Here is a 24,602-nt window from a genome sequence, read left to right as displayed (position 1 = left end):
TTTCCCTGTGTGTTATTTAAATAAACCTTATTCCTTTATTTGTTAAAAATCCATTCCTGGTCTGTGTGACTCCTTACAGGGAATGGTTGGTGGCAGCTTAGTGAAACTGTGGCATATCCCAGTAGGTCTGGGGTTGTCACACTTACTTCTAACAAGGTTTATATATATGGGAGAGACTCTCATGTGTGCAGGGAGGGAAGGAAAGGAAGGAGCCTTCACTTCTGCCACTACATACAAGGTGGCCAGAAGCAAAGAGGACACCTGCACCCTGTCTAGCTGTGTAGAAGCCAAAAATGCAAATGAGCAAATAAGTAAGCTGAAGTGAAATGAGCAAATAAGTAAGTTGAAGTGCCACACACACAAGGAGATTCTTGACTGCAGGGGTAACTGACAAAATGACTGTGGTCAAAGAGGCTGTCAGTTGTTTGCCTAAGGTCCCAGTTCTAGACCTTAGTCCTTTGCTTCCCTGCCAATGCCTCATTTACCCTTTCTGAAATGACTGCTCATTCATCATCTTTCAAAAATACAACTCAAGATTTGTTCCAGTGTTGATGTGGTGCTTGTAAGGTGGGTAACAAAGGACTGAAATTCATAACAATTCATTAACAGCTCTCTGCTACTGCCTTGTAAAATGCTGCTCCCTATTCCTTGTAAATTATAATTGCCTTCAGATGACTGAGCAGTGAAAGTCCAATAATAAACTGGAAGATGTTAATTCTTCTTTTTGCTTCCAGGCCACCTGTCTATCAGAGTTTTAAAAGACTTTTTGCTACATGGTAATTCAGCTGGTTTTCCCTGTAGTGCTGTATGGAAGTGAGAGCTGGACCAGAAAGAAAGCTGACTGCTGAAGAATTGATGCTTTTGAATTGTGGTGCTGGAGGAGGCTCTTGAGAGTCCCCTGGACTGCAAGGAGAACAAACCTATCCATTTTGAAGGAAATCATGCCTGAGTGCTCACTTGAAGGACAGATCCTGAAGCTGAGGCCCCAATAGTTTGGCCATCTCATGAGAAGAGAAGACTCCCTGGAAAAGCTGCTGATGTTGGGAAAGTGTGAAGGCAGGAGGAGAAGGGGACGACCGAGGATGAGATGGTTGGACAGTGTCATCGAAGCAACCAACATGAATTTAACCCAACTCCGGGAGGCAGTGGAAGACAGGAGGGCCTGGCATGCTCTGGTCCATGGGGTCACGAAGAGTCGGACATGACTAAACAACTAAACAACAACAATTCAGCTGGTGCTGAAGTCTACTTTGAAGATATGGGCCAGAATATATGCCTCACTTTTGATTCAGAAACACGTTCGAAACAGAAACAGCCTTTGAACATCTTTTTAGATGTAGATATTAATATACCACTTCATGTGAGTGTTCCACTCCCCTTCAAGATCACTGGGATAAACTTTCTGGCCCCATGTTCACCTCAACCATCTTTGGTCTATCTATTTTGAAGTAAGTATATTTCTAGAAAAGTAGCATGAAAGTTATGTGCCATCAAGTTAGAACTGACTTACAGTGACCCTAATAAGGCTCTCAAGGTAAACGAGATATTTAAAGAGTGGTTTTACCAGTTCCACAGCCCAGTGAGTTTCTATGACCAATATTCAAACCCTTGTCTCCAGACTCCTAGACCGCCACTCTATCCACTACACCACCCTGGGTCTCCTGTGCATGAAAAAGTATACTATAATGCTCCCTCCAATACATGATTTTTCTATATGGAATTCATACAGCATTCACTCATATGAACATATCCCAGTCTCCAATGTGAAGTGGTATAATCCAGACCCAGGTTTGCCATTCTAATGAAAATCAGTAGGAGCAGCTGACATCTCATTACCTTGAAAAAATATGGCCTAGATTTGGGGCACTGACCTCTTCAAATACAGCTTTCATTCTACCATACGTCTAAACACAGATATCATAAACGGCCCTCAGGGACCTTGAAGAGAATGCTATTTGTGATAAAATTACACTATGTCTGTACACTGTGAACACTTCAGGAGATTTTGCAATATTTATGCATGCTGATGAGCCCTTATCTCCTCCTAAGGTCAATGGCATTTCCTTTAGCAGTCTATTTTAAAGATTTCCAAAGGGTGAGATGAGGTCTGAGATGAAGTCATCATGGTAAATATTAGCAGCAGGAACAGGGAAGAAATATACAAACCTCATGTCCAACAGAGGTGGGGAGAAAGGCCCTAGAAAGCTACTACCTATGTCAGCAGACATTATTAAATTAGATTAGAACATTCAGTGGTCTAACACAGTGGTTCTTAACCTTGGGTTACTCAGGTGTTTTTGAACTGCAACTCCCAGAAACCCCAGCCAGCACAGCTGGTGGTGAAGGCTTCTGGGAGTTGCAGTCCAAAATCACCTGAGTGGCCCAAGGTTAAGAACCACTGGCTAACAGAAAGTGGAAGCTTGGCATTATTTTGGTTTCCAACAGTATAAATATGAGATAGATTGACTCATCAAAAGGAACCCATAGCCTACTATGGACACTGTTGGACACAATAATGCCAAGCTTCCACTTTCTGTTAGTCTGAAAGGATGCTGAAGGTCAGTCATACATAGGGGTGCCAGAAGCGAGAAACAAGTTGAATATACATAACAACAATAGCATAAGCACCATGAAAGGCACGGGATATTGTGCAAAATATAGGTGCAAAAGAATGATGCTTTTTTCAGTAAAACGTTCCACTTTGTAGAAAATTAACTTATTAATCAAACTGGATACCTTCTTTTGTGATGGTGCACAGTTATTTAATAACATATTTCCTCTGCAAAAAGGCATTGTCTTCGTTGTGAGAGAAAGGGAATGCTTTTTTTCAAAACAAAGACACATATCATCTACAGTTTTTATACATACTAGTATTCAGATGTTTGCATGCAGATTTGTTTTGAAACAGCATTATGAAGGATGCTATATCAGTTTTAAAGTGGATTCATTGAGGACTGTATTTTTTTCTTGTAAATTCTCACTACAATTTATTTTAGAGATTCAGTGCTTTAGGAGCAGCAATAGCATAAAGTAGTAATAATACTACTGTAGCTCTTTCACATACTTTTCCTTTAACAGAAAGGTGAGACACATATGTTTTAATTTTAACCAAGTCTTCGACTGGTAGTACAAATGTGCCCTAGCATTGGATGGATAACATGCAGCCCTTTCTTAATCTCATGTAAATCTTTAGATTAATTTGAAAAACCCTTGGCGAGTGATCAAATGAGACATCTATGAGGACCAATCTGTCCCTTCCTCATTATTCACTGGGTGACCAGGAAGACAGAGGGAGAGAAGGGGCAGCAAAAATAGAGAGTGGTAAGGGGGTAACAGAAAGAAAGAGCATACCCACTGTCCACTGGCTCTGAACCTGTTCACCACCAGTATATGCACCTCAATACATCACCCTGAATGGAATGCAGCCCTTGACTGAAGTTTCTAATGCCTGCCCTAAACAATAGGTTTCTTTTGCCTCTTTAGCTTGTTTCCACCCTCTGAGGAAAATTCCTCTGGTTTGACTCACTTGTGTTCCTTCCTTACATTTCAAAGTCCAAAATTCATTTGGATACAGCTGCTGGTTGTCCTTTCAATGTGGCTGGAAATAAATCTAAATGTAACCTGCCTCTAATCTACAGACTATGGTTAAAAAATGTGTGGATATATCACAGTGACAAATAGTTTAAAAACAAGGAAGCAAATCCCCATCTCTACAAACAGTTGTTCATGCTAGAGGGTTTCTCATTGTATCCTTTTTTATTACCACATTCTTTTTAAGGTTATCAGCCAGAAAATTAATGGATGTATGCTCCTGGTGATGTCGGCCTGCCAACTTACTGGACAATAAATCCCATAAATATTACCCTCAGAAAGGTTCCTTATATTGTTTTCCTAGTACTGAAAGTTAAACTGCCACTTCATCAGATTTAGGACCAGATTCAACTGGAGGTTTGGTGGGGTTTTTTTTCCCATGGCTTTGAATAGTCTCTGAATCCTTATGTCTCCAGGAGGAAAAAAAAATCCTTCTGTTTCCATGTCAGACATCCCACAGCTCTTCAGTGACATTAGCACTAAGCTAAAGTCACTTTTTGGTTGCAAAGTAGTATGCAAAATCAAGCCTACCCAATTTATTTTGATCAGCAGTTGACAACCCAAACTCATCAGGGTTCACAAGCAGGTCAAGAGGGGAATCCCTGTTCATGCCATATATAAGTTTATTCAAATGTGTAACAAAAAAGAAGTTGCTCTTCCAGGCACTGATGCCCTTCATATATATTCATGTAAGGACACAAACATTTGTCTAGGATGCTGTGAACAGAACAGAATCGCAGCTGGGAATTGCTTGCATTATTTACCTTTCTAGGAATGCAACAAATAAGAAGCTATGGTAGACCGACCTAGTTACACTACGGCAGGTACAAACATGGGTTTGTCTCTCGGCCACTCTTAAGAAGACAAAGGGCCTCATTAGTAGTAAAGCTGCTGCCACCAGTCCTGCTTCCCTCTTTATATAAAAGAGGCTAAAAAGAATGTGCCCACTGTGATAATGTTTTCCTCTCTGTGACCAGGAGACTCAGTAAACAAAAGTCCAGGCTTGAGGTTTGTCTTGCTCTTTCTCAACTAGAGAAGTCTTTGGTATGCAAACAAAGCAGAAAAGGCACTGGACAAGCTGGATTTTATCTGAAAAGCTGTTCAGTTTTATTGCACATTAAAGGAAACAGAGATCATGACATATTCATTTTTTTAAAAGGTGAATGCATAGGTGGAATCCTATCACAGGATTTCATCCTAGGGACAAATTAATTAAAAATAAAACACATCCGAGCCTTGTTCATTAACCAACCAATGAATTAAAAATCCCTCACATGTCTCACTGATGGTGCCTGCCTTACTCCCAACATGGCTTTTCTCTGTCCTTGTCAGCCATTGTCACAGTGTGGACCCCAGAACAGTCCCTCTTGCCTCATGATTATGCCAAAAGAGGAAAGAGAACATCCCTGGTGGTAGTTTACAGATGCCTGAATATGCCTGATTGGTTGTGTATAAGTTGTCATGAGTGGCACCACTGACATCACTGACTACTTTCCCCCTGATTATTAATATATGCCTGGCATGTAAAAAAAGGTAAAGGTTCCCCTTGACATTTAGTCCAGTTGTGTCCGACTCTAGGGGCGGTGCTCATCCCGTCTCCAAGCCATAGAACCAGCGTTTTGTCTGAAGACAGTTTCCATGGTCACGTGGCCACCGTGACTAGACACGGAACGCCGTTACCTTCCCACCGAGGTGCTACCTATTTATCTACAGTACTTGCATTTACATGCTTTCGAACTGCTAGGTTGGCAGGAGCCGCGACAAGTGACGGGAGCTCACTCCGCCACGTGGATTCGATCTTATGACTGCCGGTCTTCTGACCCTGCAGCACAGAGGCTTCTGCGGTTTAACCCACAGCGCCGCCACGTCCCTATGCCTGGCATGTAGTAGACCCCTAACATGGAGAACAAATACTTTTCATTATGTTGCTGTATAATGGCACAGCTGAATCTGCAGCAATTACAAAGAGCAAAGAAGCAGACCTTGTGACTTCATACCTACAGACAAAGGCTGTGATTAGCTCCCAATGACCAATCACAAAGCAAATAAAACTGATTTGCAAACTAAAGGAAGTGTGAAACATTTGTGTTGTAACAATCAGACATCTTTCAGCATAGAGGGATTCTGTCTTCTAATGATGTGTTATCTGTAATGTACGTTAAATTCCTAGATTGTTAGGTTGAGGGCAGTGACGACCATTTTACTATAAATACATCTGGTAGACTTTTTTTGGCAAAAGATGCAAATGCTCAAGTAATGGAATCCCATACTCTGTGCAGAGATCACATGAGAGTTCTAAAAGCCAGAACACAGAAAGCAAGCAAAAGTTAAGAGATTAAAGGATGTAGGAACTTTAACTCATTCAATAGTATGTTTCCCCCAAAATAAGACAGGGTCTTATATTAATTTTTGCTCCAAAAATGCATTAGGGTTTATTTTCAGGGAATGTTTTATGTTTTTTCATGTACAACAATCTACATTTATTCAAATACAGTCATGTCATCTTCTGGTTGCTGCACAGTGGTGGAGGGTGGGGTTTCACCTAACTGGGGCTTATTTTGGGGGTAGGGCTTATATTATGAGCATCCTGAAAAATCATACTAGAGTTTATTTTCAAGTTAGGTCTATTTTCAGGGAAACAGGGTATATACAGACACAAAGCGCTTTTGCAGTAAGCATATTCTTAATTTGAGACTGCATCACAAGAACTACTAATTCATCACAAGAACTACTAATTGCATTTGGAATGCATATTCAGGCAGACATTAGTACTATTTATGATGCTTTAAAGTGATAAATTACCCAGGGTAAAATGTGAAGGTGCCTAAGATTTTCTGTTATTAAAAAAAGAGCATCTTTTTTATGAAAGACCACATTTATGAACTCATTTGAAAAAAAATTAGGATCAAAATGTAATCAAACATAAGACCTCTTTTGGAGTGGATGGGAACGAAGTAAGAGGGTTGGGTTTTTAATTCTTATCCGATACATTGTTATTTCTTCTGTTTTTGCATTTTAAACTAATTCTGTAAATATAGATTTGCTGTTGGGCGCGACTGGATATGCATGCAAATATAGATAGGAACCAAGAATGAGAATAGATTACATGTATGCACACACATTCTTTAATATTATTAGCCTGGGATACTATATTTCCCCGTCCTTCGGGGAAAAATCCAGTCTACAAAAGCAAAGGAAGGCAGAATCTAATTGCAAATATATACACTTTAAAAGAGATTCAGATTGCCTTAAAAAAAGATTAGACACAGTCATGGTGGATTGCCCTATCAACAGCTATTAGTCATGGTAGCTAAATGGAACCTCATTGTTAAAAGGCAATGTAAGTCTGAACACCAGTTGCCGAAGGAATTTGCAATAGTAGAGTCCTCATATCTATATTCTTTTCTGCTTCCTGAAAGCATGTGAGAGAAATCAAAAAGATGTATTTTTGGTGTGATATCTACTGTGTTTCCCCAAAAATAAGAGAGGGAGGGTCTTATATTAATTTTTGCTCCAAAAAACGCATTCGGGCTTATTTTCAAAGGATGTTTTATTTTTTTCATGTGCAACGATCTACATTAATTCAAATACTGTACAGTCATGTCATCTTCTTCTGGTTGCTGCACAATGATGGAGGGTGGGGTTTCACTTAACTGGGGCTTATTTTGGGGGTAGGGTTTGTATTACAAGCATCCTGAAAAATCCTACTAGGGCTTATTTTCAGGTGAGGTCTTGTTTTTGAGGAAACAGGGTAGCAGAACACTTCTTGTATTATTCTGTGCCATGATCAGAGTACAGTACAAACATAGAGCATCTGCCTCTATTTCAACAGCATTGTGTACTATTGCAGCATGCTTAAAACTCTGACCTTCTTATAGTAGCAGTTTAAACATATTTAAATGAAGCAAGATATAAGAAGAATCAAACCAGGTATCACCATCAAGGTCTTCTTTCAATTAAGATGCAGGTTTTTTTAAAAAAAATGCAAATACTTGCTCCTAGAGGGCACCTGGTATCAGGATTTGAGCAGATGGAGATTTTTTAAAAATAAAAAAATAGGCTTTTATTTTATTTTATTTGCTGTTCTTCCCATTCTGGAAGTGACAAATATTCCTCCTTTGAAACTGAGAGGAGGACTTCCCACTGCCAGCAGTGTGGAAATTTCTTCTCAATATACAGGTATAGTGTATAACTCCCCCTCTCCTTCTGCTCTAACTCCAATAATTTTTAGCTTTCTCAATCACATCAGCATCTACTCAGTTTTTTTAAAAGAAGCATATATATGTAAATACAGAGACACATTTATTGTCACCATTAATTTTGTCCTAAATTTCAGATTTCAAAAATGGTAGTCGCCTGAAAAGGAAGCTTAATTTACTGCTAGTCACAGAATTTGTACAGGAAGCATACAGACATTCATACAAGACAGTGCAATGTTTCTCCAAACCTAACCTTCCTAAATATATAACGTTTAGTCACAGCTGTAAAAGGTCATACTACTGGGAAGGTCTCATTGCCCTCAGGAGATTTCTCTTTGGAACAAACTTTCTTAGCATCTAATGGAACCAGGAGCTCAAAACACACAGCATTTCATTATAAAGAATCAGACCACAGATTTGACTCAAATATTACTATAGGTTTCTTCATTGGGGTACAACATGTTCAGCCCTGGAGGCTACATTTGAAATACACCATAAATGGAAGACTACATCTACTCTACTTTTTATAAAAAATCACATGAGTAATGACAGCTTCTACAACAACACTATGGTGAACATGTCTAAGTATAATGTGGGGACATGCTCACTCAATATTATCTTAGTTAATTTTTTAAAAAGCTTAATGAGACCAGTTCAATGACACAACAGAATGTACAGATTTTCAAAACAAACTGGGTTGTGTCCAGTTGTCCTATTTTTTTTTTATTTTTAATTTTTGAACACAGGGATCACAACTGAGGGTGCAATTGCACTTTGTGTGGCCCAATCAGAATTGATTTAAACAGATCTGGATCCTTTTTTGAGGGAAATGTGTGTGGTTTTAGTAAAAATCCTAACCCTGGTTAGATAAGACACTTTTAAAAAGCTTTGGCACTTGCTATGGGGGGGGGGGGGGGCTTTTAACGGCTGAATTTTTCTTTTACTGTGTTTTTTAAATTATAAAGCTTCATTTTCATGCATTCGAACTATTTTATTTTAAATCACTTTGACTTCCACTCTTGGGAGAAAGGGAGGACATCATAGGATTAAGGCAGCACACAGAGGTCTTTCTCTACTGTAGCATCTTGGCTTTGGAGTGCTCTCCCATAGAAGGCCCAATTGTTTTAAATGTTCTAAATTGTTTTGAACTGGTTTTTGTTGTTTACCACCCACCTACAGATGTCATGAAACAACATGGATCTATAGGTGGATCTTGTTTTGGATTCGACCTTGCCGGCAGCTTCCACTGGGAGCAGGACCTTTCTTCTAACAACCCTCATGGTTCTGCAATTGTCTTCTGAACAAGGAATAGGCACATTCTTCTTCTTGCTGTCTTTTTTGTGTTAGCACAACAACTGCAGAATCCTTTCCCAATGAAAACTCCTTGGTGCCTCCTTCACAGTGCCAGATTTACAACTCCCAGACTCTTTAAAATTGAGATTTTCCAATTTGTATTGTAAGCCATTGCTTTTATCTGACAAAATATATTTTGATTTTTGGTTGTTATTGTATTTCATGATATGTAACCATAACCCAGCACAAATTCTTGTGAACCCTAAATAAATAATTAATACACGAAAGCACTGACACAGATTTAACGCATTACAGTGGTGCCTCGCTTTACGATTGCCCCGCATTATGACGAATCCGCTTTACGACGATCTTTTTGCAATCGCAATTGCGATTGCAAAACAATGGTCTAAATGGGGGAATTCTGCTTTGCGATGATCGCTTCCCTGCTTCAGGAACCCATTCTTTGCAAAATGATGTTTTTCTAACAGCTGATCGGCGGTTTCAAAATGAGTGCCAGGTAATTAAAGTGGCTCCCCAATGTGTTTAGGGACAGATTCCTCGCTATATAGGCAGCGAAATGGCCGCCATATGGAAGATCTTCGCTGGACGGTGAGTTTTTACCCCATTAGAACACATTGAACGGGTTTCAATGGGTTTTTTTAAATTTTGCTTTACAATGTTTTTGCTTAACAGCGATTTTCCAGGAATGGATTATCGTCGTTAAGCGAGGCACCACTGTAGTATGAATTACATTTGTAAGGCCTTCAGAACATGAATTCATTAAGTTATAGATTCATCTTATTCTTCCCCATCTACTATGTGTTAATCTATACTTCCCATGAAGACAGATTCACCTCACACCATACAGTGGTGCCTCGCTTAACAGGTGCCCCGTTTAACGATGAAATCGCAAAGCGATTAACTTTTTGCAATCGCTTTTGCGATCGCATTGCGATGTTTTAAATGGGGAAAAATCGCTTTGCGATGATCGGTACCCTGTTTCACTTACTGATCATCGCAAAGCGATGGTTTTTTTAACAGCTGATCGGCGGTTCCAAAATGGCTGCCGGGTAAAAAAATGGTCACCCGCTGTTTTTTGGGACGGATTCCTCACTTACCGGGCAGCGAAAATGGCCGCCGTATGGAGGATTTTCGCTTTAAAGTGAGTCTGAAGCCCATAGGAATGCATTGAAGGGGGTTCAATGCATTCCTATTGGCTTTTAAATATTGCATAGCGACAAAATCGCTTTGCAGCGAATTTTGCTGCACCAATTATCATCGTGATGCGAGGCACCACTGTACTATGTTATAGTTAGTAGCAATGCACTGAATATATTACCAGGTTAATTTCTTTCCTCAGTATTAAATACCTCTACTAATACTTGCTCCAAAGAAGTTATGTTCAAAATAAATTAATACTGAGTATTTCTACTGTTGGGACAGTGTGCTGGAAACCTACAAATGCTATGAATATATTTAAGGCAAGCAAAGATTGCTAACATATACAATGGTGCTTCACTTAACGATCACTCCGTTGAGTGATGAAATCGCTTTGCGATGGACTTTTGGCCATCACTGGAGCGATCGCTTAGCGATGTCCCCTATGGCTAAAATTCGCTTTGCGATGATCGCGGGGAAGCGATCATGGCAAAGCGAACTTTTTTAAACAGCTGATCGGCACTTCCAAAATGGCCACCGCTGTTTTGCCTTGCTTTAGAGGCACCCAAAATGGCCACCGCTATGGCGGAATTTTGCTTTAAGGTAAGTTTTTAGCTCATAGGAACATATTAAACGTGTTTTAATATGTTCCTATGGGCTTTTTAATATCGCTTAGTGATTAAATCACTTAGCGATGTTTTTTCCAGAACGGATTTAACATCGCTAAGTGAGGCACCACTGTACCCAGAACAATGAATTTATCAAAGACTAGTCCTGGATTGAATAGTACTGTATTTTAAAACATCCATAAAATAAATGGAGGAAGATGCATGGAAAGTTATTAAACTAGGTGCATAAAAAGATTGTGTATTTTCTTTATTAGTGAAAATCACTTTGGGCTTCATTCTGCTAAACCAGTTGACTTTGGGAACTGTACAGCCATGTCCCAAATTTGTAATTAATAGTGGATCAATTCTATTACCAAAGCTTAAACTGACATGTGAATTTGTTATTTCTTGTCACTGCAAGCCAATTTGTGATTTCTTCTTCCTCTTCTAGAAACAATTAGCAAGCACTTCAGAAACTGAATAGATCTATTCATTTGTACAAATTATTCGCTGGCAGCTGCCTTTTAAATTTCCTTTCCTTTCTTTACTGATGTATAGAAAGAGAACACAAAAGCCTGCCTGTCATTAATCCTACTTGGCTGCTTTGGAGAAAGACAAGTAAGGCATACCCATTGAACATGTAACATTTTTTACTTCTCTTTCAAAGATTTTGCTTTAGTGCTTAACCGCCTCCCCCTCTGTGCCTCTGTTCTCTTGACTTTACAATTCCAATTAAAAGATAATGTTAGATTCTTTGTGTATGACAGGGGGAACATTTGGGGAAATCAGGGATGGAAAAAGTGGAAGAATTTGGCATGGAAACATGGATCAGCTCATGAGCATTCTGGTCTCTGTTGCCTCCCATGTAGCTTTTATAGAAAGTGAACACAATGCAAAAAAAAAAAAAAAAAAATTGTTTCAAAAGACTATCTGCTACCTCTCCCTCAAGACTGCTATGGAACTGATCTGCTAATTTAAAAAACAAAAGTGTCTAATTTTTATTTAATGCAACTGTGCCATGGGCAAGAATTGTTATATAGTTGAAAGACTGTTGTTCAGTCTCGCCAGCATCATGGTTGAGTGCTCACAAATGGCCTTTCCAAGTGACAATCTCCGATCCCAGCAAACAATGTGCCCCTCCACCCAACCAACCCTGCCGGAATGTTTGTTAAATTAGTTAATTTTCCTCCAGCTTTTAAACAAGAAGGAAAAACAAGCCATGGGTGGCCTGCTAACCTCAAAAGGCCAAGTAGCCAAGGTTATAAAATCATCCCTCCTCAGAATACTGGGTCAGAAATGAAAGCAGCATTTATTAAAATCTACCCCCCAAACCAGTAACAGAGGTAGCATTAAGAATTTTGAAAAGCAAAGCCTAAGCCAATTTCCTGTAAGAGTTCAAAATTATTTGATAGAAAGTGGACTGTGCCTGAACTTTAACTGAAAAACAATTTTGGATAAACCAGATAAATCAGGATCTATTTTTACTCTGGGATTATTTTTTTGCAAGCATTATATCCTATAATGACTGTGAACATCATTGTTTATCCATTTTGTTATGCATATTCAAAACATGCCCTTATGATAGTTAGGTTCCCCCCCTCTCTCTTCAGATTGTGGTTTTAGAACATGAAAGAGTAGTGTAGTGGATAGAGCGATGGACTAGGACTCGGGAAAACAGGGTTCAAATCCCCACCTGGCCGTGGAAACTCACTGGGGGGGTGGAACAGGCAAAATCACTCCTTAAATATGTTACTTCCCTTGAAAACCCTATTAGGGTTGCTATAAGTTGGTTCTGATTTGACAGCAGAGAAAACTCAAAAGCATAAAGAATGGACAACCAGGATTCACTTGGGGCAAGACAAATGCTCCCCAGTCACTGTGTCCCAAAGTAACTGAGGGTGGCAAACAGCCATTCTGGTGCTTGAAGCAAGTGGTATCATTTCTCCCCCACTCTGACTTAGGCCATGGGCGCAAGCCCTCCTATGACAAAGGTGGAAGAGATGTGGGCCAGTCCAGACAGGTATATAGCTCGCTATCTGGATTGTTTCGGGTACAGTTTTGTTTGAATGAAATTACGGCATCACATGCGTTTTGACTTAGATATCCACCCTGAACTTTTCCAGAGGTGTCCCATTCCTTTCTGGCACAGCACCAGGCCACAGTCTTGTTTTTGATTGAGCACACTCCTACTTATTCTTTTGTAGATCATTAGTCTGCACTCAAATGGAGCTGTGAGCAGAAACCCTGGGACATACAGGTGGGTTGGAACTTTTAAAGGACAGCAGGAAACACCACTCCTTTATTATCATTTTTCTGTTCAACTTTTTTTTAAAGGTCCCCTATTAATGCAGCACTATTCTAGATAAGGGGGTAGTGGTGGCGCTGCGGGGTAAACTGCAGAAGGTCAGAAGACCAGCCGTTGTAAGATCGAATCCACATGACGGAGTAAGCTCCCGTCATTTGTCCCAGTTCCTGCCAACCTAGCAGTTCGAAAACATATAAAAATGCGAGTAGATAAATAGGTACCATCTCGGTGGGAAGGTAATGGCGTTCTGTGTCTAGTTGAGCTGGCCACATGACCACAGAAAATGTCTACGGACAAAAGCTGGCTCTACGGCTTGGAGACGGGGCGAGCACCGCGCCCCAGAGTTAGACACGACTGGACTACCTTTACCTTACTCCCTTCTAAAAGATTCAAGGTAACCTGGGATCCGATTGGTGGAATTGTTTTGAAAGACCAAGAAAAGTGGATGATGGGTATAAAAATAGGAGAGACTATGGAGCTGTTTACCTAGTCTCTCTCAGGAGAATGCTATGTTTGCCTATTATTCTGCTGCACTCTGCATATGCTCTGGAACTATACTTCAATTTAACTATACTTTAAGTATTGGTGCAGGATAGCTAGCTTTCCTATTTTCTGTGGGGGCAATTCTAGAATTGCCTAGTTTCTTAAATGTTTGATATGGAATTATTTCCCATCCTTTTGATTTCCTTTGAAGCTCTGAATTTGTTTTGAACCTTTAAATTGTTTTGCAACACCTTTAATAAAATAATTTTTTAAAAAGCTATTTGGTTATTCTGAGAAGAAGGGGCTGGTCACACTGAAGAAGATGCCTTATTCTCAGGATCCTGAACACTGTGTGGGTACTTTGGTAATCCTGCCTGGCAAGGTTGGTTTCTGGTCTTAAGTAAGCAACCTTGTGATTTTTGGTATATCCCTGGAGCGCTGAAGGGACACGGGTGGCTCACAGTGTTGGGAGGGGACCAGAGAGGAAGATTTCCCCCAACTAGCAGCACACTTGACCCTCCTGGAAATCACCCATGCCAGAAAAGTGTGAGTAGCGTTGCTGAGTGGTTTGTGTGGACTTCTCTGTCCTAACTAGGATGCAGCAACCTGGCTTTGCCCCAGGGTGTGAAGAATCTCATAGCTCTGGTATTAAGTCGGGATATAAGCACCTCCCATGGCGTTTCCTTTGGAAGGAAACTGCATTTTGCCAGTGATAAGTTCCTGGCTTTGATAAACATGCCTCTTTTTTTTTTTAAAGCTACAAATGGCAAAAGTGGGAACTTACATTTAAAAGAGAATTTGTATCTTTCTGATTCAAAGAGAACACAGTGTACATACTGTACCTACTGTCTGCTACTCAAACATACCATCTAATTTGTGGATTTAAAATATCTTACAGGCCCTAATAATTAAAAATTCAATGCTTACAATCTAAAGTAGTGGTTCTTAAACTTGCCCAACCCTCTGCTGACCTTTTGAACCAGAAGCACCAGCTGGCATGACAAATGATCAAAATTCTCAGGAGCTGAAGGTGAAAGTAAGAGGAGCAGAGCCAGTTATTTCAGACACAGCCCCCTTCCTCAATAAAATAAAAAATAGATTGTTAAGAAATGTCATATATTCAGGACATGATGCTGTAGTCTGTCTGGGAGTAAAGTCTATGCCTATTTTCACTGATTTTAACAAAATACAATTGTTTCTTCACTGTAATTTTACCACCAATAGGTAGCCAGCCTATGTGGCCTTGGGCAAACTGCACAGTTCCAGGATATCTCCAGAAGAAAGGAGTGATAAACTGCTTCCAAGTGCTCTCTACCTACATATAAAACCCTGAAAAGTGTCACCCTAAACTAGAACTGACTTGACAACACATGATTTAAAAATGCTAATATATCTTGCACTTAATATATAATGTTTCTGAATCAGTGATTAAGGAAGTTTTTAGGAACATATGCAGCAACTTACACTTTGGCAAAACTGTGTCACATGAATACTGGAGCTATATAATAGAAAATAAAAATTCCATATGAATTATAAAACATATTCTTTCATAAATTAGAATCAACTTGACAACATGCAATTATTGTTGTTAATGTCTCTTCAGAAGGTTTTTCTATTGCCTACATTATTTAATATCACCGTGTTTTTAACCAAATGGGAATAGGCAGAAGTGAATTGTTGTATTGTTTCAGAGGGTCTGTCTTTCACCTGTGGCATTTTTCTAATGGTTTGGTTTGTTGAATCAACAGAGTCAAAAGTTAAGGTGTATTTATGCTGGCAGCTTGCTGCTACTGGAACCACGGTAGGTTTTGCAATTAATCAGCTGTAGTTAAGGGCTGCATTTTACTGGGTGACCTAAGATAATATATTGCTTGCTTCCATCCTAATGCCTGAAACAGACTGTGCAGCAATTCTGGAGAACAGTTAACTGTTCAAGTTTATGCACTTTATGTTCCAGAACTCTGAAAGGCAGGCACCGATACCAGATAGAGATGAGTAAATCAACTCCCCCTGTCTGTTATGAAGATATATATGACAATAATGAAATATTGCCTAATGAAATAATGAACACGATCAGTAATAGCTCAGTTTTAACATTTCTCTTGTTCTGGTGTTACCAGGATTGGAAATAACACATAAAGAAATGTTTTTATTCACTGTTAAGCACTTTCCATCACACCCTAGAATTCAGGGGTGTATTTTTGGTCTGCTTCAGTTTTATATTTTTCAGTGACAAATCCATTCCACTCAACGTCCCATGTGATTGAACTACAGTGGCTGGCTTACTTAAGCTTAGAACTAGGTCTTTTTTTATTTATTAATGTTTATATTCCCCCACTCTCCTCCAAATTATGTAAAACAAACTTGGGGACAGTTGGAATTTTATATAATAGATTTAGAATCCAAAGCTTATGTGACATTAATGGAGGATTTTAATGCAAGAATCTGCCCTAATAATGATGCACTTGTCTCATCTAATTTACAGTGTTTAGGTGATACAGAGAATTGTGTCTTTAACTGGAATGAAAATATCTTCTTTTTTATTGTTAGGTACAGAGCAAAAATAAAGTAGAGATCCATATTTCCATCCATCTTTGTCTCTGGCTTCACACACTTCTGGCTAAGTCATGATAAAGTCTGTAAATAAGGTATCAGCCAAACGGCCATATTTTTTTGAAAAAAAGCAGTCTTCTGTTTCCCCAAAAATAAGACCTAACCTGAAAATATGCCCTAGTATGATTTTTCAGAATGCTCGTAATATAAGCCCTACCCCAAAAATAAGCCCTAGTTAAGTGAAACCCTGGCCTCCACCATTGTGCAGCAACCAGAAGGTGACATGACTATATTTGAATAAATTTAGATTGTTGTACATGAAAAAAAATAAAAAATCCCCTGAAAATAAACCCTAATGTGTTTTTGGAGCAAAAATTAATATAAGACCCTGTCTTATTTTCAGGGAAACACAGTACTTAGAAAACATGAGTTTGTTCCTCCAGTCTCCACTGATGAGACCTAGAACTAATGAGCTATAATAAAGATGCTGCCTAACTACCAGTGACTTCTGACTATAGTAACCCCCACCCCTGAAACTCCCCCATTTGATCTGTGAGCCACCTTCCATCTGACCATAGCAAATTCCTAGTTCACAGTTGAAGGACAATTCCCAGCCAACATCTTTTTTGCCTTTCAATTCTCAAACTGGGTTTACTGCTTATGGAATTCTTTCTTTTCTCCACTCTCTTTCTGTTGTGACTAGTGTGGCTGAATTCTCAATCTTCCCTGCAGTTTCTAATACAGAAGTTACCAATTTTCTGAGCAATATGGCTGTAAATGTAAAAGGACAATGATGGAAGTAAAATTTTTTGATTTTTTTTTAAACAGAGGATTGCAGCAGGCTCCCCGCTCCTGAATGGCCTGACATCTCCATGTATAAATCCTGTTCTTTATGACTCCCTAGAAGGGAAAGGGCTGGTTTTGCTCATATTGTCTAAAGGTGGCAAAGGCCACAATTCCTGAGGTGGTCTTTTGATTCTTTTCTGAATGCAGTGATACTACTGTACAAACCTCCATCTTCCTATTCTACCAAAGAGGTGTCAAGGATTGCTAGTAAAAATGATTTGCATTTTGGGAGGTCCTAGAAATTGCTGTACATGCTGTGTCCCATTAAATGTTTGTGGGAAACTGCATAAAAACAGATTTAATTCCAAATGACTGCTTCCACTATCTGAAAGTGTAAGAATTTAGTGGAATTTGAATGAGGGCTGTGCAATGGCTGAGGCAACACTTTTATTCTGAAGGCAGTTCCATAGAATATGCTCTCATGGGGACAACGAATGTAGAACGGAGAAGATTATAGTTCCATGCCTCTGAAGAGGGAAAAACTCTTCTGGGGTGTAGTTGCAGTCTATAAAAATATCTCTGACACCTTCTCTGTTAGATGATCTATATGAAACCATGACAGAGCATTTCAAGGGCTGTAATTCATCTTGAGTGCCTCTTTCTATCAAATGATCCCTTATTCTGTGTTTACAGGAAATGACCTGTGAGGACACACACATTATATCTTCCAACTGAAGCACTTCCACACATCTATGTTATTATTCCTAACAGTTCATGGTTCTTCATGTCCCCTTTTCTCCTCCTTCCCTTCCCCAAAGTGTGTGAACTGTATTGCTGTGTCATTGCCCCATCCTCCCCAATTTTAAAAAACAATCACAAATAATTCTCCTTCCTTGTCTTTACCTCTTTTTCCCTGTCTTTTCTTACTTTTCTAAGTCATGTTGAAAATCCCCCCCTTTGCCTCTCCCTGGGAAAGTAAAGGTACACTGATCAGCCATAGCAAAAATTATCCCCTTTCTCTCCGTCTAAAAAGCCTTCAGCAGTTAACCACTTAACTGGTACAGTATTTTATTATATGAAACTCCTAAAAAGCTCAGGCCTTACCCACATCACTGGCTTGGATACTTTACCCGGGTTAATTAATCATATATATTAATTTAAAGATTCCTGTTTCTCACACTTGGCTCATGTATGTTTTGCTTAGTGCTAATTTCTGAGCCAGGTATACTAGATCAACAGCAGCAGGCAGATCTGTTCCAGCAGAACAGACATAGACTGCTCATGGTCTACGCATATGGCAAGGAAGGGGCTCAGCCTGAAATTTTTGCATGAGGCATTCTCCCTACTAAGATTCATGAACTACCCCTCAGAAAAGAGCCATGGTTGCAACAGGAAAAGCTTCCCCAATACTGGGAATATCTAGCACTTCTGAGCACATAATTTCCCACTATAATGTTTGATGTATAGGTTGTCTATGCCTATACTGAAGCATAGATGATTTAAATTTTAAAAATCAGATTTTAGATTACCTTATTTAAATAAAATTGATTTTTTTAAATTTAACTCATGATTTAAATCAATTTGATTTTTAAAAAATCATTGATTTTTATCCATCCTGCTGCTGGGTGCTCCAGATCTAACTTCTGCCCATTTCTGCCCCAGCACATTTGATTTTCTCAAAACCATTTGTCTCCCAGACGTGTATATTCTGTTTGAAGGTAAAATAGGTTTGCAAGTATATATCAGTCCTTAACAAGCAAGTGAATATGTAGCTCCCATCACTTTTTGCCAGCATGCCTAATTGTGAGCAATGAAGTTCACAGTGATTAATCAACATTCCAGAAGGACACCAGCTCCTCCACTCTACATTAAGGGCAACGGAGTTTGCGAATTTGCCGCTTAATACCTTAGAAGCCCTTCAATGAGCAAGATGATAAAGATAAAAAGCACTCTGTTCCAAATAATGGTAATACCTACAGAGAGAGACATTTTTCTCTTGCAAGTCTGTCTTTCTTGTCTAGCAGAAACAACTGCTAGCCATTTAGGCCCATTTCAGAAAAGGCCATATTGTTAACTTGGATTTAATTAAAGAGGTGTTTTGAAGATGCTAAAAGCTACAGCCCAATAATCAGGTACTTACGTAATCATCATGATGGATTCCTTGTTTCTGAACAGAACTTTTTACCTCCATAGCAAACTTCTCAAATTCTGGTTTCACTGTCCTCAGTAGTGTGACTGTCTGGAGGGAAGAGTATGCTTGCTTTGCTTCAAGGTCGTATTTGTCACCTCTCTTCCATGAGCCATTTCCTAAGGGAGAAATAAAAATATTTACAATTCCAAGCCAGTCACCATAAAGAGCTCGTTTTCCCCTTTGCTGCTGCTATGTGCTGCCAGGGGTAGCCAGAAATGTGAAGTATGTTGTTCTGCTAATGCAATACTCTAAGCACTTCTGAAACGCACAGAATTCAGTGGGACATCTTGGAGTCTCTCCAATAAAATGAACAAATGTTTTTTTAAAATTACTTATCTATTGCTGGATTGCACCACAGATGATTATGAGACTTTTTTAAAAAAATAAAGGATTATACATTATATTACAAAGAAGAAGCATGTGATTTTGTAGGATGAAACATATAACAGAAGCATGAAGTTCTTGGAAGGAAGGAAGGAATCATTATCATTGTACCATCAAGTCAATTCTGACTTATGGCAACACTTTTTCAAGGTTTTCCTGGTAGAAAGTATTCAGAAGTTGTTTACCATTCCCGTCTACTGGCTCTACTCATAGGAAGCACAGTGGGGAATTGAACTCCGAACCTCTGGCTCCTCAGTCAGATACCTAGATACTTAAACCACTGGGTTATCCAGCCAGATAGAGAAAGGGAAAAAGAAAGGGAAAAACAAAACATGATATACTATTCTCTTGGGTACCAGAAACAGTTTCTACCAAAAGCTAGAATTCAATCTCCGGCAACGGGGGGGGGGGGGGGGAGAGGAGGAGTCTCCCCACAGGATTGCTGAACAGGGAGACAGCTGAGCTCCTGGTGCCATTGGCGGTAATAGCGGGACCTTTGTGGTGCCAGGATGCATGATTGGATGGTCCAGTCTTGAGGGCCAGACCCTCATTAGTTCTAGCTTGGATGGGGATATTCGTTTTTGTTTACGAATACGAATATCCCCATCTCTAGCCATGACTAAAAGTACAAAGGTTCAAATGGCAGAATCCAACTGAGAGTTGCGATTGTGAGCAAGAATATAACTGTATTTGTGTGTTGATTTGTTACCTGCATATCCCTCCCTTTCTGAGGAGAGCTATCTACTATACATGATATTCTCCATCTTTTTATCCTTACAACAATCCTTTGAGAGAAGTTAGGCTGTGAGACAGTGGCTCACCCAAAATCACTCAGTAAACTTTATGGCCAATAGGGATTTCCAATCCAGGCTTCTCAGTCCTAGCCCCACACTAAGCTCTGCATAACAGGTAAAGGTAAAGGTTCCCCTTGACAATTTTTGTCCAGTCGTGTTCGACTCTAGGGGGCGGTGCTCATCCCCGTTTCCAAGCCATAGAGTCAGCGTTTTGTCCGAAGACAATCTTCCGTGGTCACATGGCCAGTGCGACTTAGACACGGAACGCTGTTACCTTCCCACCAAGGTGGTCCCTATTTATCTACTTGCATTTGTATGCTTTCAAACTGCTAGGTTGGTGGGAGCTGGGACAAGCGACGGGTGCTCACTCCGTCGCGTGGATTCGATCTCATGACTGCTTGGTCTTCTGACCCTGCAGCACAGGCTTCTGCGGTTTAGCCTGCAGCGCCACCACGTCCCTTCCTGCATAACAGAGGTTTTATTAAATTCTGAAAACACGGCTGGTCAGCTGTACGGGGATCATACAAGTGAAAAGTGATCATTTCCACCTGAGGTGCCTGCCTAGTCCAATCCCTGCTCACATGCCGGTCTATGTCAGGTCTACTTAGAGGCTAATGAGAAAAAACTGTAGCTTAGAATAGGAGTCCCTGGATTACACAGGAGACTACAAGCTATTCTGCAAAGAGTGCTGAAAAGACCTGGGCACTACCTAGCTAGATTAAGTTCTGACTTCTTATAAGTCAATTTCTCATATTCTAAAGAGAAGGCTCTGGTTTTGCAAAACTCAAAAGACACAAATGAAAAAGTAGGATAACCTCAAGTTGCTTGGAACAGTAACTTCACATTTACAGAGATGATTCATGAAAGAGCTTTTTTCTATTTTAAAAAGTTGCACAAATTGCCTTAATTCTGTGTAACAACAACAACAAACAGATTACTATAGCATATTCTGTCTTGGAATAACTTCTGAAGAGCATCCAGAAACCCCACTGGTACAAAATGTAGTAGTCAGAAGGCTTCTGGGTTTTTGTTTCTAACTATACTAGCTACATCATCTGCATTTACTTCCTGTTAGTTTCTGGGCCCAATCAAGATGTTGGCTGCTAGCTATAGATCTCTGAAACAATTAGGGATCAGGATATCTGAAGGACCATCTCTTCCTATATGAACCTGACATAAATTATGGTTCTCGCTGGACATCTTGCTCTTTGTTCCAGTATGAAGAAAGGCCATTTGTTTCACCATGTGAATAAGCTATTGGGCTGAGATCTGCAATGTCTGACTGCCCTAATAGCCCAGTCAAAAACCTGTAGCCACCAGGAACCTCTCATATCTTTATGGATGACCTTAGAAGCCAGGGACAAACCACCTCCTTCGCTCTTGGCTTCGAATCTGAAAGGGGTGGGTCAGGAGCTTCCCCTTAACTACACTGGAATTCAGAGAACTGCAAAAATTCTGAAGACAATTTTGTCACGTTCCAAGTTACAGAGTGGAGAGGAGGGCTGGCTTCCTGAGCATCACACTCATCCAAAAGGAACACTTACTTTGGCAAGTGAAATCAAGCAATTAACATCTTACAAAAACACATGAGCTGTTGGCTCTTGTTTTGATAGGGAATCCTGCCTACTTCTTCCCAACAAGTCCTACTAGACTATGTTTTGACCTTTGGTACATGGGCTTCAAGGGCCTGTTACTAGAAATGGGAAGTGCCATCTGCAGCTATTAATCAACTGTTTGGTATGAAACACTCTTTGTTATTACAGAGGACAAAATATCATATAAGATAACAGATGTTTCTAGTGATCAATATTTACTACTATCAATGGTGTAGGTGCTCCCACCTATCCTAGCTACTCTGATGTCATACAAGATTATGTAATAAGTAAGAAGGCTAGTAACTCAGAAAACCTGACTTCACCACTGTCGTGCAAAAGGACTGTGTGACTTATGTCATTTTAAGTGCATTTTTAATTTGCTGTTATTTTATTGTTTATATATTTTTAAAAAATAATGAAGTACCCCGAGATAATCTGTTATCAAAGACAGTAAACAAAGATTCAAAGCAAATAAGTGAATACAGTACACTGAAACACATTCATGCAGCTCGATTATAACTGTGTACCGTCTTACTGCATTAAGACTGGTGCTTTCTTTCCACCAACATTATGAACCAAAATTGGCACTTCAACCATTTATGGCTCATAGTGCTGATGCCTCTGAGCACAATGACCATTTCTGTTTTAGGCTTGTGTCCCTTGCATGCTACTACTAATCCTATTTAGCCGTGTACATTCAGTCACCCAGTACAGAGTATGATAGTCTGAAGAGTACACAACTGTGTAATCACACATCCACAGATCCTGCACCTTAGCACACACAAGGTGAGGCAAAGTCTGTGGAACAGACTAGTGTGGCCAGTATCTTAAACTTTTCCCCTAAAAGAAAGAAAATGTTTTGTGTAGTAGTTCGGATGTGATTCATTAGCCAGTTAAGATGAAAAATATTGGGTGATTTAGTTCAACTTGCTTCCTTAGAATAATGTTGAATGAATCCAAACACTTAAGTTTTGGAAACTGTACATTAAATTAGCCTGCAAGACCCACAAACCGCATGCACTTGCTCAGCTGGCAGTCTCTCCTACATCCAGACATGTTAGCCCAGGCATTCTGTAGCAAGGAACTCCAACATTTCAGCCGCTGGTAAATTTACTATTTGCCTACATTCCAACCAAATGACACCACAGTAAGTAAGTTTATGCATAAAAGACAGGGCTAGTAAAGAATGAAGAGAAAACTCTTCTGACTACAGTATTTTCTCGTGTCATGCTCATGGGTCCCCCATCACTGTTGAACTTCTAGTCTGAGTCCAGCATGTATGGTGGAACGGGTTATGACATTCTCATCAGCATTTACTTGCTGCTCAGAAGTAACCATGTTAATTTTGTAAAGGCTACTCCAACAGACAACTAATGTGTTGAACCAAGATGGCCCTGTTGCATTCAGCTATTCAGTTTTGTTCATTTTAGTTTACTCTAATGAACAGCAGAGCAATTACGTATGAACCTAGGAAGCCCACTTTCAGGTCCATGGTGGCTTGGCTAGGAAGCTCACTAGATGGTCTCAGAGTCATAGCCAAGTTCCTGTTCTGCAAAGCAGCCTCTCGTGCAAGACTGCAGTGGAGATCAAACCTTGCTCAGATGTCTGGAAACAGAATAAGAAGCAAACACAGCAAATTCAGAAAAAAAAAAGACTTCTAAGAATTTCATCCTTTTTTCTTTTTATCTTTTAATTTCATAATCCAAACAGATGTTATCTCAAAAAGTGAACAAAGACACACGTTATGACTTATACTTTAAAGACTTACAAGGCACATGTTCAAACTTAAGGTGCTCTACTAGACTGAAACAATCTCTAAAATATGATTTTATTTATAAACGTCTCGTAACTCACTAGAGGAAAAAACATTACCATATGATGAACTATTGAAGAGTTCAATATTGAAGAAAGCATAGTCTCCACTGGTCATTCCTTGCCGATGCGCGGCCAACATGATGTTCCTTATTGCGTCACTGCTGGCACACATGATTACAACTGGTGAAAATAAATGGAAAACACAGATAAGAAACTATTTTTCAAACCACAGGGAACAGATTTTCAAACTTCGGCACAGCTGCAGACAATGACAGACTGTCTCCCAGTTCTATCTGTTTGTTTTGTTTTAATAATGTGGAGTTTCGAAGAAAAATATAGCAATTGTAGTTGCAAATATCACTGACATTGTGCAAGTTCCAAATTCTTACAGGCTCCTCTGAAAACACCATGAATATAGGGAAGTTCTAATGGTCCATTAAATTGTATATAACTTAACAGAGGTTTTCTGATAGTTTGTTGAGAAAGTGTCTAAAAATAGAAAGGGTGGTCACTTCATGGATAGACCAATGTTTCAATCAACATAGTTAAGAATATTCTACCTTTGTCTGTGGAACTACTCTGTGTTAACTCAAACCTGGAGGCACTTACAACAGACAGAACCCTAACAGTTGCAAAAATTGCAAACACTGTACAATACCTCAAATTTTATAGTAATTGAATTAAATTTTATGTGATTCCAAAAGAAATAACTCTGTAGGCTACATCTGCATTAAAGTGGGTTACATAAAAGAAACCTTTGAATTATACTTAATGCTTTGTCAATGAGATACTAATTGGAATGTTAAAATCACAGAATAGTTGACATGGTCCTTATGAGTCTTCCAGT

General features: G+C 39.5%; 1 protein-coding gene across 5 annotated transcripts in view; it reads right to left on the bottom strand.

Annotated features, from left to right (window-relative positions):
* Positions 1–24,602, bottom strand: part of NPR3 (natriuretic peptide receptor 3) — a 97,387-nt gene that overhangs the window by 61,334 nt on the left and 11,451 nt on the right. For all 5 annotated transcript variants that reach the window (XR_013541156.1, XR_013541157.1, XM_020807108.3 and 2 more), the window contains exons 2-3: positions 23,813–23,935; positions 19,117–19,283 (exon numbers count right to left, since the gene is read on the bottom strand). Coding sequence is in view for 3 of the 5 variants with exons in the window: in XM_020807108.3 (XP_020662767.3) it covers positions 19,117–19,283; positions 23,813–23,935 (290 nt within the window). In the remaining 2 variants the exon portion in view is untranslated. The remainder of the gene's footprint in view (positions 1–19,116; positions 19,284–23,812; positions 23,936–24,602) is intronic.

Source organism: Pogona vitticeps, chromosome 2, assembly GCF_051106095.1.
Source record: "Pogona vitticeps strain Pit_001003342236 chromosome 2, PviZW2.1, whole genome shotgun sequence".
Classification (NCBI taxonomy): Eukaryota; Metazoa; Chordata; class Lepidosauria; order Squamata; family Agamidae; genus Pogona; species Pogona vitticeps.
This window is presented reverse-complemented; position numbering and strand designations above follow the sequence as displayed.